This window comes from Salmo salar, chromosome ssa27 (assembly GCF_905237065.1).
Source record: "Salmo salar chromosome ssa27, Ssal_v3.1, whole genome shotgun sequence".
NCBI lineage: Eukaryota > Metazoa > Chordata > Actinopteri > Salmoniformes > Salmonidae > Salmo > Salmo salar.
Window position 1 is genome coordinate 25,516,489 of NC_059468.1, and position 14,516 is coordinate 25,531,004.

At 42.6% G+C, this 14,516-nt stretch overlaps 1 protein-coding gene across 2 annotated transcripts in view; it reads left to right on the top strand.

The window, feature by feature from the left end:
- The first annotated feature begins 1,462 nt into the window (after nucleotides 1-1,462).
- The window catches only part of znf704 (zinc finger protein 704), a 96,923-nt gene continuing 83,869 nt past the window's right edge, over nucleotides 1,463-14,516 (top strand). Inside the window, exons 1-2 of one of the 2 annotated variants that reach the window (XM_014178263.2) lie at nucleotides 1,463-2,069; nucleotides 5,973-6,193. In XM_014178263.2, coding sequence (XP_014033738.1) covers nucleotides 1,812-2,069; nucleotides 5,973-6,193 — 479 coding nt within the window. In that variant the 5' untranslated portion in view covers nucleotides 1,463-1,811. The remainder of the gene's footprint in view (nucleotides 2,070-5,972; nucleotides 6,194-14,516) is intronic. The other variant, XM_014178264.2, reaches the window with a different exon arrangement.

Below are 14,516 nucleotides of genomic sequence, written 5' to 3' on the forward strand. Positions count from 1 at the left end.
TGACCGCTCTAACAATGGAAATACATGTCCTTAAAGATGGAAGGCAGGCGAGATCAGGTGGGACCATTCTAGCCAATGATTGGGCAGATACGCATTTGAACAACATGCCATAGAGCTAGATAGAGGACTCGTCTTTGTTTCTGTGTCATTATAGCGTCTGTGACAGCCTCAATGGCGCTGATCATGCTATCGCCATTTTAAAGTAGTCAATTTTCTTCTTCATTGGCTGATTGCTCCCAATTTATGGGAATCCCGACCCAGTTGACCACTTTAAGATGGTGGAAGTGCTCAATTCCAATGTCCATGTTAAAAATAGGTTAAATCCATGAGGAGTCCTCTATAAAGTTTTAAATTGCTGAAATGCCACATGCGTCCACTTTTATCAGTGCATTCTTAACAACCTAACCATTACGGAACGTATGTTAGATCAAATAACCTCACGTAGAAAATTACTAATTACAATTTTTGATCACCAAATTCGACACTCTCCCTTCCATTGACCTCTGTACAAAAAAATCCAAAATTCCTGGGTTCATTTTTCGTGGACAGATTTTGAAACGTCGCTTCCTGTCTGATGGAGCGTCCTCTCCAACTCCCATAACTTTATGTTGGACGGAAATTGAGGGAGTTTTATTAACCTGAGCTCCGGTGCACCGGCCGTGACGTGAACAGGCAAAAGCGGCGAGGGAGGAGCGCCTTTGTCAAATCGAACATTAACATAATCTGCGCTGCTCGGTCATGTTGTCAACAAGGCAGCATGGTGCATCATCCAGGAACATACATCTCTTTTCCATAAAAATTATGTTCACATTTTCTGACTAGTTTTCATCGGGAAGGCTTATAAAGCGTTTTTAGCAAGAGCAATAATTTTTCCATGGTAAAACAGAGTCCTATTCATTACTCCACGTGCTTAATCTAGCCTGGGCTACGTCACTTTTGTTTTGAGCGACTTTTACGTGGGTTTTGAAGGGGGCATCTGGCTCACGCCCGGGAGACAGCCCGGTTCCAAAACGAATCCAATCAATTTTCACCCGGTTTAAACTCATTCACAGGGGTAACCCGGGCCAGATAATAGAATCCCCTCACTGACAGAAAAATGTGCGTAGCCCAGTGGAGGCGTGTGCTGGGCCGACCAATGGGTGCTCGAGTCAACCGCGAGACCGCACATGTTTACAGGCAGCAATCCGCCGGTAGAGGCGCTGGCTCTTGGCAGTCGGCTACGGACTGGAATCTCTAGAATATGGATCCGGAGTCACTGTTACGCGGCTATTTCAGCAAATTTCACCATGTCAGACGGCAAACCGGTGTAAAATATGTGCGTGAAACTAAAATTATTTTTCATGTAGATCACAGATAATATATTTTTTTTGTGTATTGGCGAAGCCCTTTTGTTCGGATGAAAATGTACTGTTCAAATGTCATTGTCGGTCCTTTAATACAGTTCCGTGTTTTTGTGCTCTCTCACGAGTTTAGAGGGAACAGTCAGGAAAACAAACAGGTCGAACGAAGAAATATCAGTAGCCGGTCTGTTGAATAGGTTATTTCACGGGGAATGGCTTGTTTTCATGCATTTGTTAATCCATGCATGTAGCTTTTTCTACACATATTCGTGCTTTCAAATATCGTTCGTTTTGACCCGTCCTAGCAGCAGAGTATGTTGCCGCTTTCTAACATTTGGTTAGGGTTTATGGAGCACGTAGTCTATCCGCTGCGGTGTTGTGTTTTTCATGTCAGTGTTTATCAATTCTAACTCGACGTCCATAGATATTAACCGCATTCCGCTTTAAATTCGGTACTATACATTTATCGCTATGCATACGAGGCGTTTGGTGAAGCGTTCAATCCTGGGCAGCCGGGTGTATGCGCCGAGTCCGACTGGGGACGGGGCTCCGTTGACAGGAGTGGTACAGGCTGTCAAGCAGGAAAACAGAGATGTTTCAACTGGACCTCTGCGTAACGTCTACACGTTACTAATGCAAGACGGAAGCCTGAAAGAATTCTCCGAGGACGAGATAGCCGTGGGCTTCAGCCAAACGACGGCGAAAGGACCGCTCAAATCCAGCTTGAAGGTCTGTTTGTGTGTGACCGGGAAGCCTGCTGTTGTTGTGCAGCGGTGTTTTGCAGCGTTTAACTGCTTCGTGCACAGACGGAGAAAGAGCGTGTTATTGCATCCATTGCCCGCCGCTGCAACCGGCTTTTACAAGCTATATTAATGATAGGCAGACAGTCACACACCCAGAATAATCCAGATGAGATTCATGTTGTAGTGCAGAACTACAGATTGAATAATAACAATGCACTGTGAAAATATTTAGCATTAAATACAGGACAAAGGGGTTCCCATTGAATGCTTGATTATGATAGGGCCCTATCTGCGCAGTGTTTTTCTGACCCATTGACTGTAGATTTGACCTAGTGGGTAGATGGCAGACGCAAACACGCTCTGCAGCATTCTGGACCGATCATTGATGTAATAAAACATCCCAGATTGTACACAATGCATCAGTCGCATATGACACTGGCAATTCATGCATATTAACCCGTCATTGCATTGAATATGTCATTATAATGTAGGAATTCATGTAATAACTGTAGTTGCATTTATTTTATTGTGTAGGGGAGGGAGTAGTATGCAGTCATTAGCTAGGCTATTTGTTTCATTCATGTCACACTTGTGTCCTTGCTGCTACTGAAGAAAACAATTGACTTTAGGCTTAATAACTAGCGTAGAATAGTAGATGTCATATTATTATGCCACACTGGATGGTACATTGTGTTTCTAAATATCAAGATGTATTCCTTCCTGTTATGAGTGACCTAATTGCCTGCCTTTAAAAGTTCCAGCTTGATGGTGTCGCATGGTTTCACAACAAAGATGGTCTGGTGAGGCTGCCTGCTTGGTGGTCCCTTATAAAAACAGCTCCTATGATGAGAGGGGAATGCATGTGACTGTGTTGGATAACGTAGCCTATAAATACGTATTGGGGGTTTGATCCAAGCAATGGGGTCATAGTTCAGTGACTCGAATGGGAACCAGACATATGGATACAGTTTCAAAACAGCAAATGTAAACATCTTCATAAAGGCATGACAGAAATGCAAGATGTCATAGCGTGGGTATTCATATGCACAACCATGTTTTATAAACAAACCCATTCTATTATGCATAGTCAGAATGCAAATAGTGGTCAAGTACAGTTCCATAAAGAGCAATGTAAGTAGTACGTTTGCATAAAGGCACAACAGAAATGCAGGACGCCATAGCCAGCGCCTCCTAGCAACCACATTTGATAAACAAGCCATAATAGCCATTCAATTTATAGTCAGATTGTAATAATTAAGTAATAGCTCTCTAACAGAATGGTAGCTTCCCTCAGCACCACTCAATCTTCTAAAAGTAGAAAGACAAGACATGGATAGAATCAGGGGACGGAGGAGAGTAGGGGTCAGAGAATGGAGGGGGGAGAGGAAGGGGTGAGAGGCTGGCAGGACAAGAGGAAGGGGTGAGAGGCTGGCAGGACAAGAGGAAGGGGTGAGAGGCTGGCAGGACAAGAGGAAGGGATGAGAGGCTGGCGGGAGGAGAGGAACGGGTGTGAGAGATGTTTAACTGAAGAGGTTCACTTCTCCCAGCAAGCAGTTGCTGTAGCAGCTGTAGTAACAAAGCATGGCTTGGAGAGAGAAGGGCACGGCTTGGAGAAGAATCTGGAGCTCTGGCAAGGTGCCCAGAATGCCAAATGAGCACCATTCACTTTAGAGGAAGGAGGAATGGATGGATGGAGGGAAAAGGGGATGGAGGGGGAGGTGGGAGAATGCCACTTGTTATAAAGGAAGGAGGTGTAGCATTGACCGACTGACTGCCATTATATGCGGCTCCCACACAGACAAAGGCATGTGTTGTTTTCAGTTGATTTGACATCAGACAACCTAACTGAAGCTAACTGACTGACTCTTTGTTCATCAGCACATTGCTCTTCATTGGTTGGTTGGCCATCGTTTGCCTGCATGTCATACGACGGCGCCATGTTTAGATTCCTTCATGATGGATAGATGAGTAATCACATGGGAGAGAGAGAGTCCGGTTCGGTTGGCTTGCGCTCTGCCAAAATCATTCACCAGGCAGTGTAGCCAAGGCAAGGCCTCCCCTTGCTTTGAGGGAAGGATCATGGATGGAGAGCACTAATCAGTATCCCAACTGTTGCATTTGGCTATTGTAAGCCGCAGTGACGTGATGGTTCAGAGAATGAGGTCAACATGTTTAACTAGGCTACATCACCAGACACATTGAGTGTTTTAAACCAATCAACTACTGCATTACCGTACTCCTGATCTCCTCTTGTTTTGTGTGTAGTCCACTGTGTAGCCATACATATCAATGGAAGTTAAACTGTAATAACATTGCATGTTTATTTTCCTACAATAATATTGAATGCTCTGGCTGGCTATGTAAGCAAAATATATATTTTCTTTATCCTCCCCATTAGGTCAATTCACATCCTTGTATGTACATGTAACCTGTAATCCATGTAAATCTCCTGAATTCTACAAATATATAGCTGTTTTAATAATACTATTTCAATCTTTAATAGCACTGTTTGATGAAGATGTTATCCGAATACATTTGATAATATATAGCCTAATCTTTGAGCAATACATCCCATGAGTTGAACACAAAAACCATTAGGATGAAACCAAGTATTCCATGACTCCTGAGCTATTGTCAATTTATGATGCAAGAACTTCTTTACCTTTGGCCTACTAGAGGTGAAAAACCTCATGCCTAAAGCAAGAACATTAATTTTGTGTGTGTGTGGTGTGTACAGCATGGTAGCTTGTTAAACTTACATTATTCATCTCCTGAATTTAGGAGCTGCGAGACAGTTACCCCACATTGAAAACACTTGACACGGGCAACTCAACTTACATTTTATGGTCGATTTGGCTGGCTCTGCAATTTCCTGCCATGCGTGAAATATCATCATTCATATGGCTGTAAAAGGAAGCGATGGAGATTGGTTTGGTTATAGTCAAATAACTGGTCTAGGTAACAGTTAATCTTTCTCTTAGTTCAGATAATCCATCTTGTTGTTTAACTCAAGTCCTGTTTTCAGAAAGGCTTTCTCGCTCGTTAAATGTTTGCTCAGCCAGGTTTTTATAGATAATAATCCATATTTTACCTCATTAATCTAAGCCAACTGTTCAAAACTGTGTGTGATCGACTGACTGGGTGTTTCCTGTAGTTTTCTCTTCAGTTGAGAGCTAATCGTGTTCCAGTGTGTTTTGGAGATGAGGATCTCATCCCACTGTAAATCTGTATGGGCATATTGTCCTTCAACGCTCTGCTGGTGCAGTTAGCCATGTGTATCTCTCTCTCTCCCTGGCCTGTGTCTGCCCTTTCCGTTGTGTGTGTGTGTGTGTGTGTGTGTGTTCACCGTGCATGTCTGGATGCTTGACGTCTTTATTTAAGGGGCGCCCAAAAACAAGTGTGCACGGCATGCTACACACACGCTATCTGTTGCCGTCCCGAGTTATTTTGTGTGTGTGTGTGCTGCTTCGCCTCACATTCTGGTTTCCACGGGGTAATGGTTTACAGAATGTCAGGGGAGATGCTTGCTTGTGCAAAAGGGAATGGCTGTTATCACCACCGGGGGCACTGCAGCAACAAGAGCAGCCACCTTCAGGGGCTTTCTCACACAAACAAAGAGAGTCCGGACTTTGACATATTTGAAAGTCAAACACACTCCACTGGTAGCATACATCCTGTTGGTGTTAGCTCAAAGCTAGCAGCACTAGCAAACTGTCTTTACATGTGAGTATTTGCTAGAATGAGAAAGGAGAGACTGGAAGGCAAACATGTAGTGCAATTTCGCATCTTTATTTTATTTCCAGATATAAATCCTCTTAGGTTTTTGCCTCCCAGAGTCCCAGTCTTTACTCTCCTGTATTGATCCAGTCATATCTGTTCTTCTCTGCAGCAGAGCTTTTGTAACGGCCGTGGGGACGGGACTCCACACCAGGGCCAGAACGGGGAGGCCAACTCCCTGAGCCCAGATGCGGTGGAGGGGGAGCGGGCAGTGGATGGCAGGAGGACAGGGCGCACCTTGGAGGGTCCTGAGAGGGACCACACCCGCTCTGTCTCCCTGCTGGACCAGAAACGCAAGGTGGTGTCATCCAGCATCGATGTGCCCCATGCCAGGTAAGACAGACAGTGTGTATGTGTGTTATGGGGCGTGTGTGTCTGTTTGGTTTGTGTGAAAGTATTGCTTCCGTGTCTCCCTTACTGACCTCGAACCAGGGACCCTCTGAACCCGTCAACACTTTTCAATCATTGTGCCACAACTGCTACATCGCTAGCCACTTCACATAGGGTGTGTGTTTGATTGCAGGAATTATTGGTTAGAGTTTCTTTGTGCTACGTGTATGTGATATACACTGAGTGGACAAAACATTAAGAACATCTTCCTTATATTGACTTGCACCCCCCCTTTTACCCTCAGAACAGCCTCAATTCGGGGCATGGACTGTACAAGTTGTTAAAAGCGTTCCACAGGGATGCTGACCCATGTTGACTCCAATGCTTCCCACAGTTGTCAAGTTGGCTGGATGTCCTTTGGGTGGTGGACCATTCGTGATACACACGAGAAACTGTTGAGCCTGAGAAACCCAGCAGTATTGCAGTTTTTGACACTCAAACCGATACGCCTGGCACCTACTACCATACCCTGTTCAAGGCACTTCAATATTTTGTCTTGCCCATTCACCCTCTGAATGGCACACATACACAGTCCATGTCTCAAGGCTTAAAAATCCTTCTTTAACCTGTCTCCCCCCCTTCATCTACACTGATTGAAGTGGATTTAACAAGTGACGTCAATAAGGGATCATAGCTTTCACCTGGCTTCACCTGGTCAGCCTGTCATGGAAAGAGCAGGTGTTCTTAATATTTTGTACACTTAGTGTATATCTGTACTTAGGTGTCGTACAATGGATCGATGACGATGGACTGAAATGAAAATCTGATCTGTTAAACTATATGATCCGTCGCCTTTAAAGTGCTTTAACAGGAACCAACAGGTTTGCATATGGCTTTAATATATATGACCATGTAGGCATTACACTGCTGTGATTCAATAAAGATACTACAATCAAATAGATTCATAATGCAATGTCCATAAAGAAAATATGCAATTTTTTCCACTACTGGTCTGTTTCCACCAAACAGACTTGTTGCAGACAAGTCAGTGCGTGATGACGTAGTGCACACAAAATGTTTTCATGTACCAAATAAAAGTCTAAAGTTTAATGTGTTTCCATCGTATTTTCAACTCTACCGCTAGTTTTGTTACAAAAACTGTTGCGTTAAATAGACAATGTGCCCACTCTGGTCTTGACATCTGCGCTCTATCCAACAGCTCTCAGATACAGTGCAGGTAGACTAGTCTACATGATGAGATTATTATGGATAAGAGCGAGAATATTTTTATTTGTCAAGCATCAATCATCATCGTGTCACCAGAATAAGGCACTCAATATTTTTTGGAAAATCTGCATCAAGCTCATCACCCTGTGAAGTTCATCCTAATTTATTTCATCTGTTGCCTAATCAACTACATGGTTTCCCAAGTCGTAATGGGAGGACCACACAACATACACCACCTGTCAAAAGTTTTACAACACCTACTCATTCAAGGGTTTTTCTTAATTTTTTTTATTTATTTTTTTACAATTTTCTACTTTGTAGAATAATAGTGAAGATATCAAACTATGAAATAACACACACGGAATCATGTAGTAACCAAAATAGTGTTAAACAAATCAAATGTATTTTATATTTGAGATTATTCAAAGTAGCCACCCTTTGCCTTGATGACAGCTTTGCACACTCTTGGCATTTGCTCAACCAGCTTCACCTGGAATGCTGTTCCAACATTCTTGAAGGAGTTCCCATATATGCTGAGCACTTGTTGACTGCTGTCCCTTCATTCTGCGGTCCAACTCATCCCAAACCATCTCAATTGGGTTGAGGTCGGGTGATAGTGGAGGCCAGGTCATCTGATGCAGCCCTCCATCACTCTCCTTCTTGGTAAAATAGCCCTTACACAGCCTGGAGGTGTGTTGGGTCATTGTCCTGTTGAAAAATAAATTATAGTCCCACTAAGCACAAACCAGATGGGATGGCGTATCACTACAGAATGCTTTGAATTTGAAATAAATCGCAGACAGTGTCACCAGCAAAGTACCCCCACACTATAACCCCACCTCCTCCATGCTTCACGGTGGGAAATACACATGCGGAGATCATCCGTTCACCCACACCGCATCTCACAAAGACACGGCGGTTGGAACCAAAAATCTCCAATTTGGACTACAGACCAAAGGACAAATTTCCACCAGTCTAATGTCCATTGCTTATATTTCTTGGCCCAAGCAAGTCTAATCTTATTGGTCTCCTTTAGTAGTGGTTTCTTTGCAGCAATTCAACCATGAAGGCCTGATTCACACAGTCTCCTCTGAACAGTTGATGTTGAGATGTGTCTGTTACTTGAACTGTGTGAAGCATTTTATTTGGCCTCCATTTTCTGAGGCTGGTAACTCTAATGAACTTATCCTCTGCAGCTCTGGGTCTTTCATTCCTGTGGCTGCCCTCATGAGATCCAGTTTCATTATAGCGCTTGATGGTTTTTGCGACTGCACTTGAAGAAAAAGTTATTGAAATGTTCCGTATTGACTGACCATGTCTTAAAGTAATGGACTGTCGTTTTCTCTTTGCTTATTTGAGCTGTTCTTGCCATTATATGGACTTGGTCTTTAACCAAATAGGGCTATCTTCTGTATACCACCCCTACCTTGTCACAATACAACTGATTGGCAAACGCATTAAGGAAAGAAATTCCACACATTACCTTTTAACAAGGCACACCTGTTAATTTAAATGCATTCCAGGTGATTACCTCATGAAGCTGGTTGAGAGAATGCCAAGAGTGTGCAAAGCTGTCAAGGCAAAGGTTGGGTATTTGAAGAATCTCAAATATAAAATATATTTTGATTTAACTCTTTTGGTTCCTACATGATTCCATGTGTGTTATTTCATAGTGTGGATGTCTTCACTATTATTCCACAATGTAGAAAATAGTAAAAATAAAGAAAAACCCTTCAATGGGTAGGTGTTCTAAAACTTTTGACTGGTTGTGTGTGTGTATACAAAAGTATGTGGACACCCCTTCAATTTAGTGGATTTTACTATTTCAGCCACACCCGTTGCTGACAGGTGTATAAAATCGAGCACACAGCCATGCAATCCCCATAGACAAACATTGGCAGTAGAATGGCCATACTGAAGAGCTCAGTGGCTTTCAACATGCAACTATCATAGGATGCCACCTTTCCAACAAGTCAGTTTGTCAAATTTCTGCCCTGCTAGAGTTGCTCTGATCAACTGTAAGTGCTGTAATTGTGAAGTGTAAACGTCTAGGAGCAACAACGGCTCAGCCGCGAAGTGGGAGGCCACACAAGCTCAGAGAACGGGATCGCTGAAGCGCGTAGCGCGTAAATTATCATCTGTCCTCAGTTGCAACACTCACCACTGAGTTACAAACTGCCTCTGGATGCAACATCAGCACAAGAACTGTTCATCGGGAGCTTCATGAAATGGGTTTCCATGACCTAGCAGCCGCTCGCAAGCCTAAGATCACCAAAAGCTCACCTCCATTGGACTCTGGAGCAGTGGAAATGTGTTCTCTGGAGGGATGAATCACGGTTCACCATCTGGCAGTCCGGTGGACGAATCTGGGTTTGGCGGATGCCAGGAGAACACTACCTGCCCGGCTGTGTAATTCCGACTGTATAGTGCCAACTGTAAAGTTTGGTGGAGAAGCAATAATGGTCTGGGGTTGTTTTTCGTGGTTCGGGCTAGGCCCCTTAGTTTGTCTAGATGGGGGTGGAAGAACTTGACTTGCCTGCATAGAGCCGTGACCTTAACCCCATCGGACACTTTTGGGATGAATTGGAACACCGACTGCGAGCCAGGCCTAATCGGCCAACATCAGTGCCCGATCTCACTAATGCTCTTGTGGCTGAATGGAAGCAAGTCCCCGCAGGAATGTTCCAACATTTAGTGGAAAGCCTTCCCAGAAGAGTGGAGGCTGTTATAGCAGCAAGGGGGGGACCAACTCCATATTAATGCCAGTGATTTTTGGAATGAAATGTTCGAGCAGCTGCCCACGTTATTTTGGTGATGCAGTGTATCATTGCGTGACTCCACGTTTACTTTGATTTGATGGATATTATTATATCAGTATTTGAGCATGAAGGCGTTTCAACATAATTAATTTTACCAACACAAAAAGATCCCATGTGGAACGAACATTATCTGTCTGCATTTAGAAAATTGTACCGAAACGACTTGTTTCCACCACAGCTGTCCATAGCCGCAAGAAGTATTGGTGCTGAGGGTGCTGTAGCACCCCCTGATAAATCAGAATACAATCTATCATTTTTTTAAGTAGTGTACTGGGCCGTTATTACTCCTTTTTATGAGCAGACAAAAATAAAAAATAAAAAATTGATGGAAAAGGGGTTAGTGAGATTAAAATAGTGGGATGTTGGCACAACCTGTATCTATAGGTCATAAGTTCAGAACACACACACACACACTAATAATATTAATCTCTGTAGACCAACAACATAAGCCTAGTCATCCTGGCTCAGCAGCCCAATCCTTCTAGATTTATATTATAAAGGCCTTGATCCCAGAGAGGTGAGTTACCAGCCATAGATATGTTCAGAATAGGCATTCAATTCTGCTTAACAGTAATCACTCACATATATGGATGTACCCAGCGAGACCCACTCCTAGAAAAAAATATAAAATACATATCGACAGTATAAACAATCTACAGGTATCTGCCTTTACTGGCACACATCCATACACTGCGAGGCACTTTATAAATAAAACTGTGCATCCCAAATGGCACCCTATTCCCTAGTGTAGTAGTTTTGACCAGGGCCCATAGGGCTCTATTTCGGGAGTAGGGTACCATTTGGGACAGATCCTATAGTGGTGGTTTTAGCTCAGTATGCGGTTATTGTTTCTCTGTGGTCAACAAACTGCTTTTTCCCAGCTCCCAACTCCAGAGCAATGAAAAGTGAATGTGTGTCTTCATGGCTGTGAAATGCAGTCTAATAAAAGAAAGACACACTTTTACCATTAAATGGCAAACACTCATGTACTATAAACTATACTGGTGTTATACGCCAGGTATTATTTCTCTATTAGACGGTAGATGGTGGAAATCGATTTGGAAGTCTTTGTAAAAGTACAATAAAACCAACATACAAAACCATCAAGATCCATCTAGCTGTTTTTGGACACATTGATGTAATATTATTTGTTGATGAACTATTGATTTGGCTCTCAAAGTACTTATTCAGATTGAATTTATTTTATGGATGAGCCAAGGAATGTTTGATAATTGCCTTTTGCAAAGGAGCAGTGATTTAAAATAGATATTTCTGTTGGCATCACTGGATAGCTTATTGATCATCTCCATACTTGTGTATCTCTTCAGCTTGTTAATCCTCTCCCATGTGAGCACACAGCTATTAATCCTCCGTATACAACTACTGATATGGTATCGAGCAGGATATTGTATCAGGGAGATTATCTAGTGTGTGCACCTTTTTATTATTATTATTTTTTAAATACTTTATTTGAATCCACCAATCAAATTGACATTCAAACATTTCAAAGGTCCCTGTGTGCATGGACACTCAAGGGTACAGAAAACACCTCTGAGACTGCCCACGAGAGCTGAAACAGAGCAGCACCTAGCCAACTGTTTTGCCCTAGTCTTTGGCAGGCTCGCAATCACACACACATACACATACAGCAAGCCTGCAGCCTCTGGTCAGCTTCATTTCAGCTGAACTGTGCCTAAAACAACCTCCCTGTATGTGTGTTAAATAACTGGCATATCACTTAAGGCTGTATTCAGTCTATAAAACACCTAGATCCAGCATGTTGTTGCCGATCACGCCTCTGTATGGTATATCCCACGGAGTGCTCTGCCAACGTTAGCTTCCGTATTCTTTTCATCTAGTTATCTTCTTTCTCCTGAGCAATTTACTTATTTCTTGAGAAAGAATTGTATACTGTAGGGTTGACAGCCATTGTCGATGGGGACGACATTGTTAGGAGTGTGTATTGGAGGTGAAGTCAGGAGCAGAGTGTAGTGAACAGGCACACTTTTTATTACGGTCAAAATGACAGCACAAAATAACAATAAATGTGCCCAAAACACAGAACATAGACAAAAAGTAATGCGCGTAACAATATCCACAATATCAAAATACACGTAACACAAACAATCCTACACAAAGACATGATTGGGAACAGCGGAATAAATACACATGAATTGATTGGGGAATGAAAGCCAGCTGTGCAGGGAACAAGACAAAACAAATGGATACATGAAAAATGGAGCGGCGATGACTAGAAAGCCGGTGACGCCGACCGCCGCCCGAACAAGGAGAGGAGCCGACTTCGGTGGAAGTCGTGACAAACATTGTGATGTCATAAACTGTAGTTTAGCATATTTGAACTTGACTGCACCGCCGGAGTCTGGCAGCGCAGTGAGCACACAGCAGGGCGACATGCCAAATGGCCTATTTCTTATTGGCCATAGTCTACATTTTCAATACATATGTGGTAGTTAGACAATTAACATAATGCAAGAGAACAATGTATATTGTAGAAAGAGCAAAAAGCAGGTCAAAATGTTTTTTTTTCCCCCTCCAATGTGGGATGATCAAGGGCCTTTTGCAGCAGACACTCTGTCTGGCTTATTGTTTTAAAATCATAATTTCTCTTTTTCTCCCTATCCCCATTTGATTAGAATGTTACTTGTTGGCCGAGTCATAGCCTACTATTTCCTGATTAACCATCGAATGAATCTATAGGCCTAACAGAGTTCCTTCTCAAAGTTGTGTGAATAGGCTAAATTAACACCTAGTATAGTAATAATGAGAGAACAAACAATTACAAGAGACTAATAAAATAGGAAGTTTAAACAAACCTGATACGTTTCTGCTTTATCCTCCTTGATCAAAGTGTAGGCAAAATAAATTGTGGTGTCGGAAAATCCCTCCTTGCAAACCAAACAGACAAAATACTGTAGGCCTACACATAGGCTACTGTCAATAAAAGTTGCATTAAACGTTACTTTGACAAGTTCAACTAATATTTGTAATATTGTCCAAGTGTTTGTCCTTGAATTGCGCAACGGGCAATCGGTTATAAGCTTCTGCAGCAGAACTTCTTTAAAAAAAGTATTTATTTACAGTTGAAGTCGGAAGTTTACATACACCTTAGCCAAATACATTTAAACTCAGTTTTTCACAATTCTTGACATATAATCCTAGTTAAAATTCCCTGTCTTAGGTCAGTTAGGATCACCACTTTATTTTAAGAATGTGAAATGTCAGAATAATAGTAGCGAGTATGATTTATTTCAGCTTTTATTTCTTTCATCACATTCCCAGTGGGTCAGAAGTTTACATACACTCAATTAGTATTTGGTAGCATTGCCTTTAAATTGTTTAACTTGGGTAAAACATTTCGGGTAGCCTTCCACAAGCCTACCACAATAAGTTGGGTGAATTTTGGCACGTTCCTCCTGACAGAGCTGGTGTAACTGAGTCAGGTTTGTAGGCCTCCTTGCTCGCACACGCTTTTTCAGTTCTGCCCACACATGTTCTATAGGGTTGAGGTCAGGGCTTTGTGATGGCCACCCCAATACCTTGACTTTGTTGTCCTTAAGCCATTTTGCCACAACTTTGTAAGTATGCTTGGGGTCATTGTACTTTTGGAAGACACATTTGTGACCAAGCTTTAAATTCCTGACTGATGTCTTGAGATGTTGCTTCAATATCTCCACATAATTTTCCTACCTCATGATGCCATCTATTTTGTGAAGTACACCAGTCTCTCCTGCAGCAAAGCACCCCTACAACATGATGCTACCATCCCCGTGCTTCATTGTTGGGATGGTGTTCTTTGGCTTGCAAGCCTCCCCCTTTTTCCTCCAAACATAACAGTGGTCATTATGGCCAAACAGTTCTATTTTTGTTTAATCAGACCAGAGGACATTGCTCCAAAAAGTACGATCTTTGTCCCCATGTGCAGTTGCAAACCGCAGTCTGGCTTTTTTATGGGGGTTTTTGAGCAGTGGCTTCTTCCTTGCTGAGCGGCCTTGCAGGTTATGTCAATATCGGACTCATTTTACTGTGGATATAGATACTTTTGTACCTGTTTCCTCCAGCATCTTCACAAGATCCTTTGCTGTTGTTCTGGGATTGATTTGCACTTTTTGCACAAAGTACATTCATCTCTAGGAGACAGAAAACGTCTCCTTCCTGAGTGGTATGATGGCTGCGTGGTCCCATGGTGTTTATAGTTGCATACTATTGTTTGTTCAGATGGTACCTTCAGGCATTTTGGAAATTGCTCCCAAGGATGAACC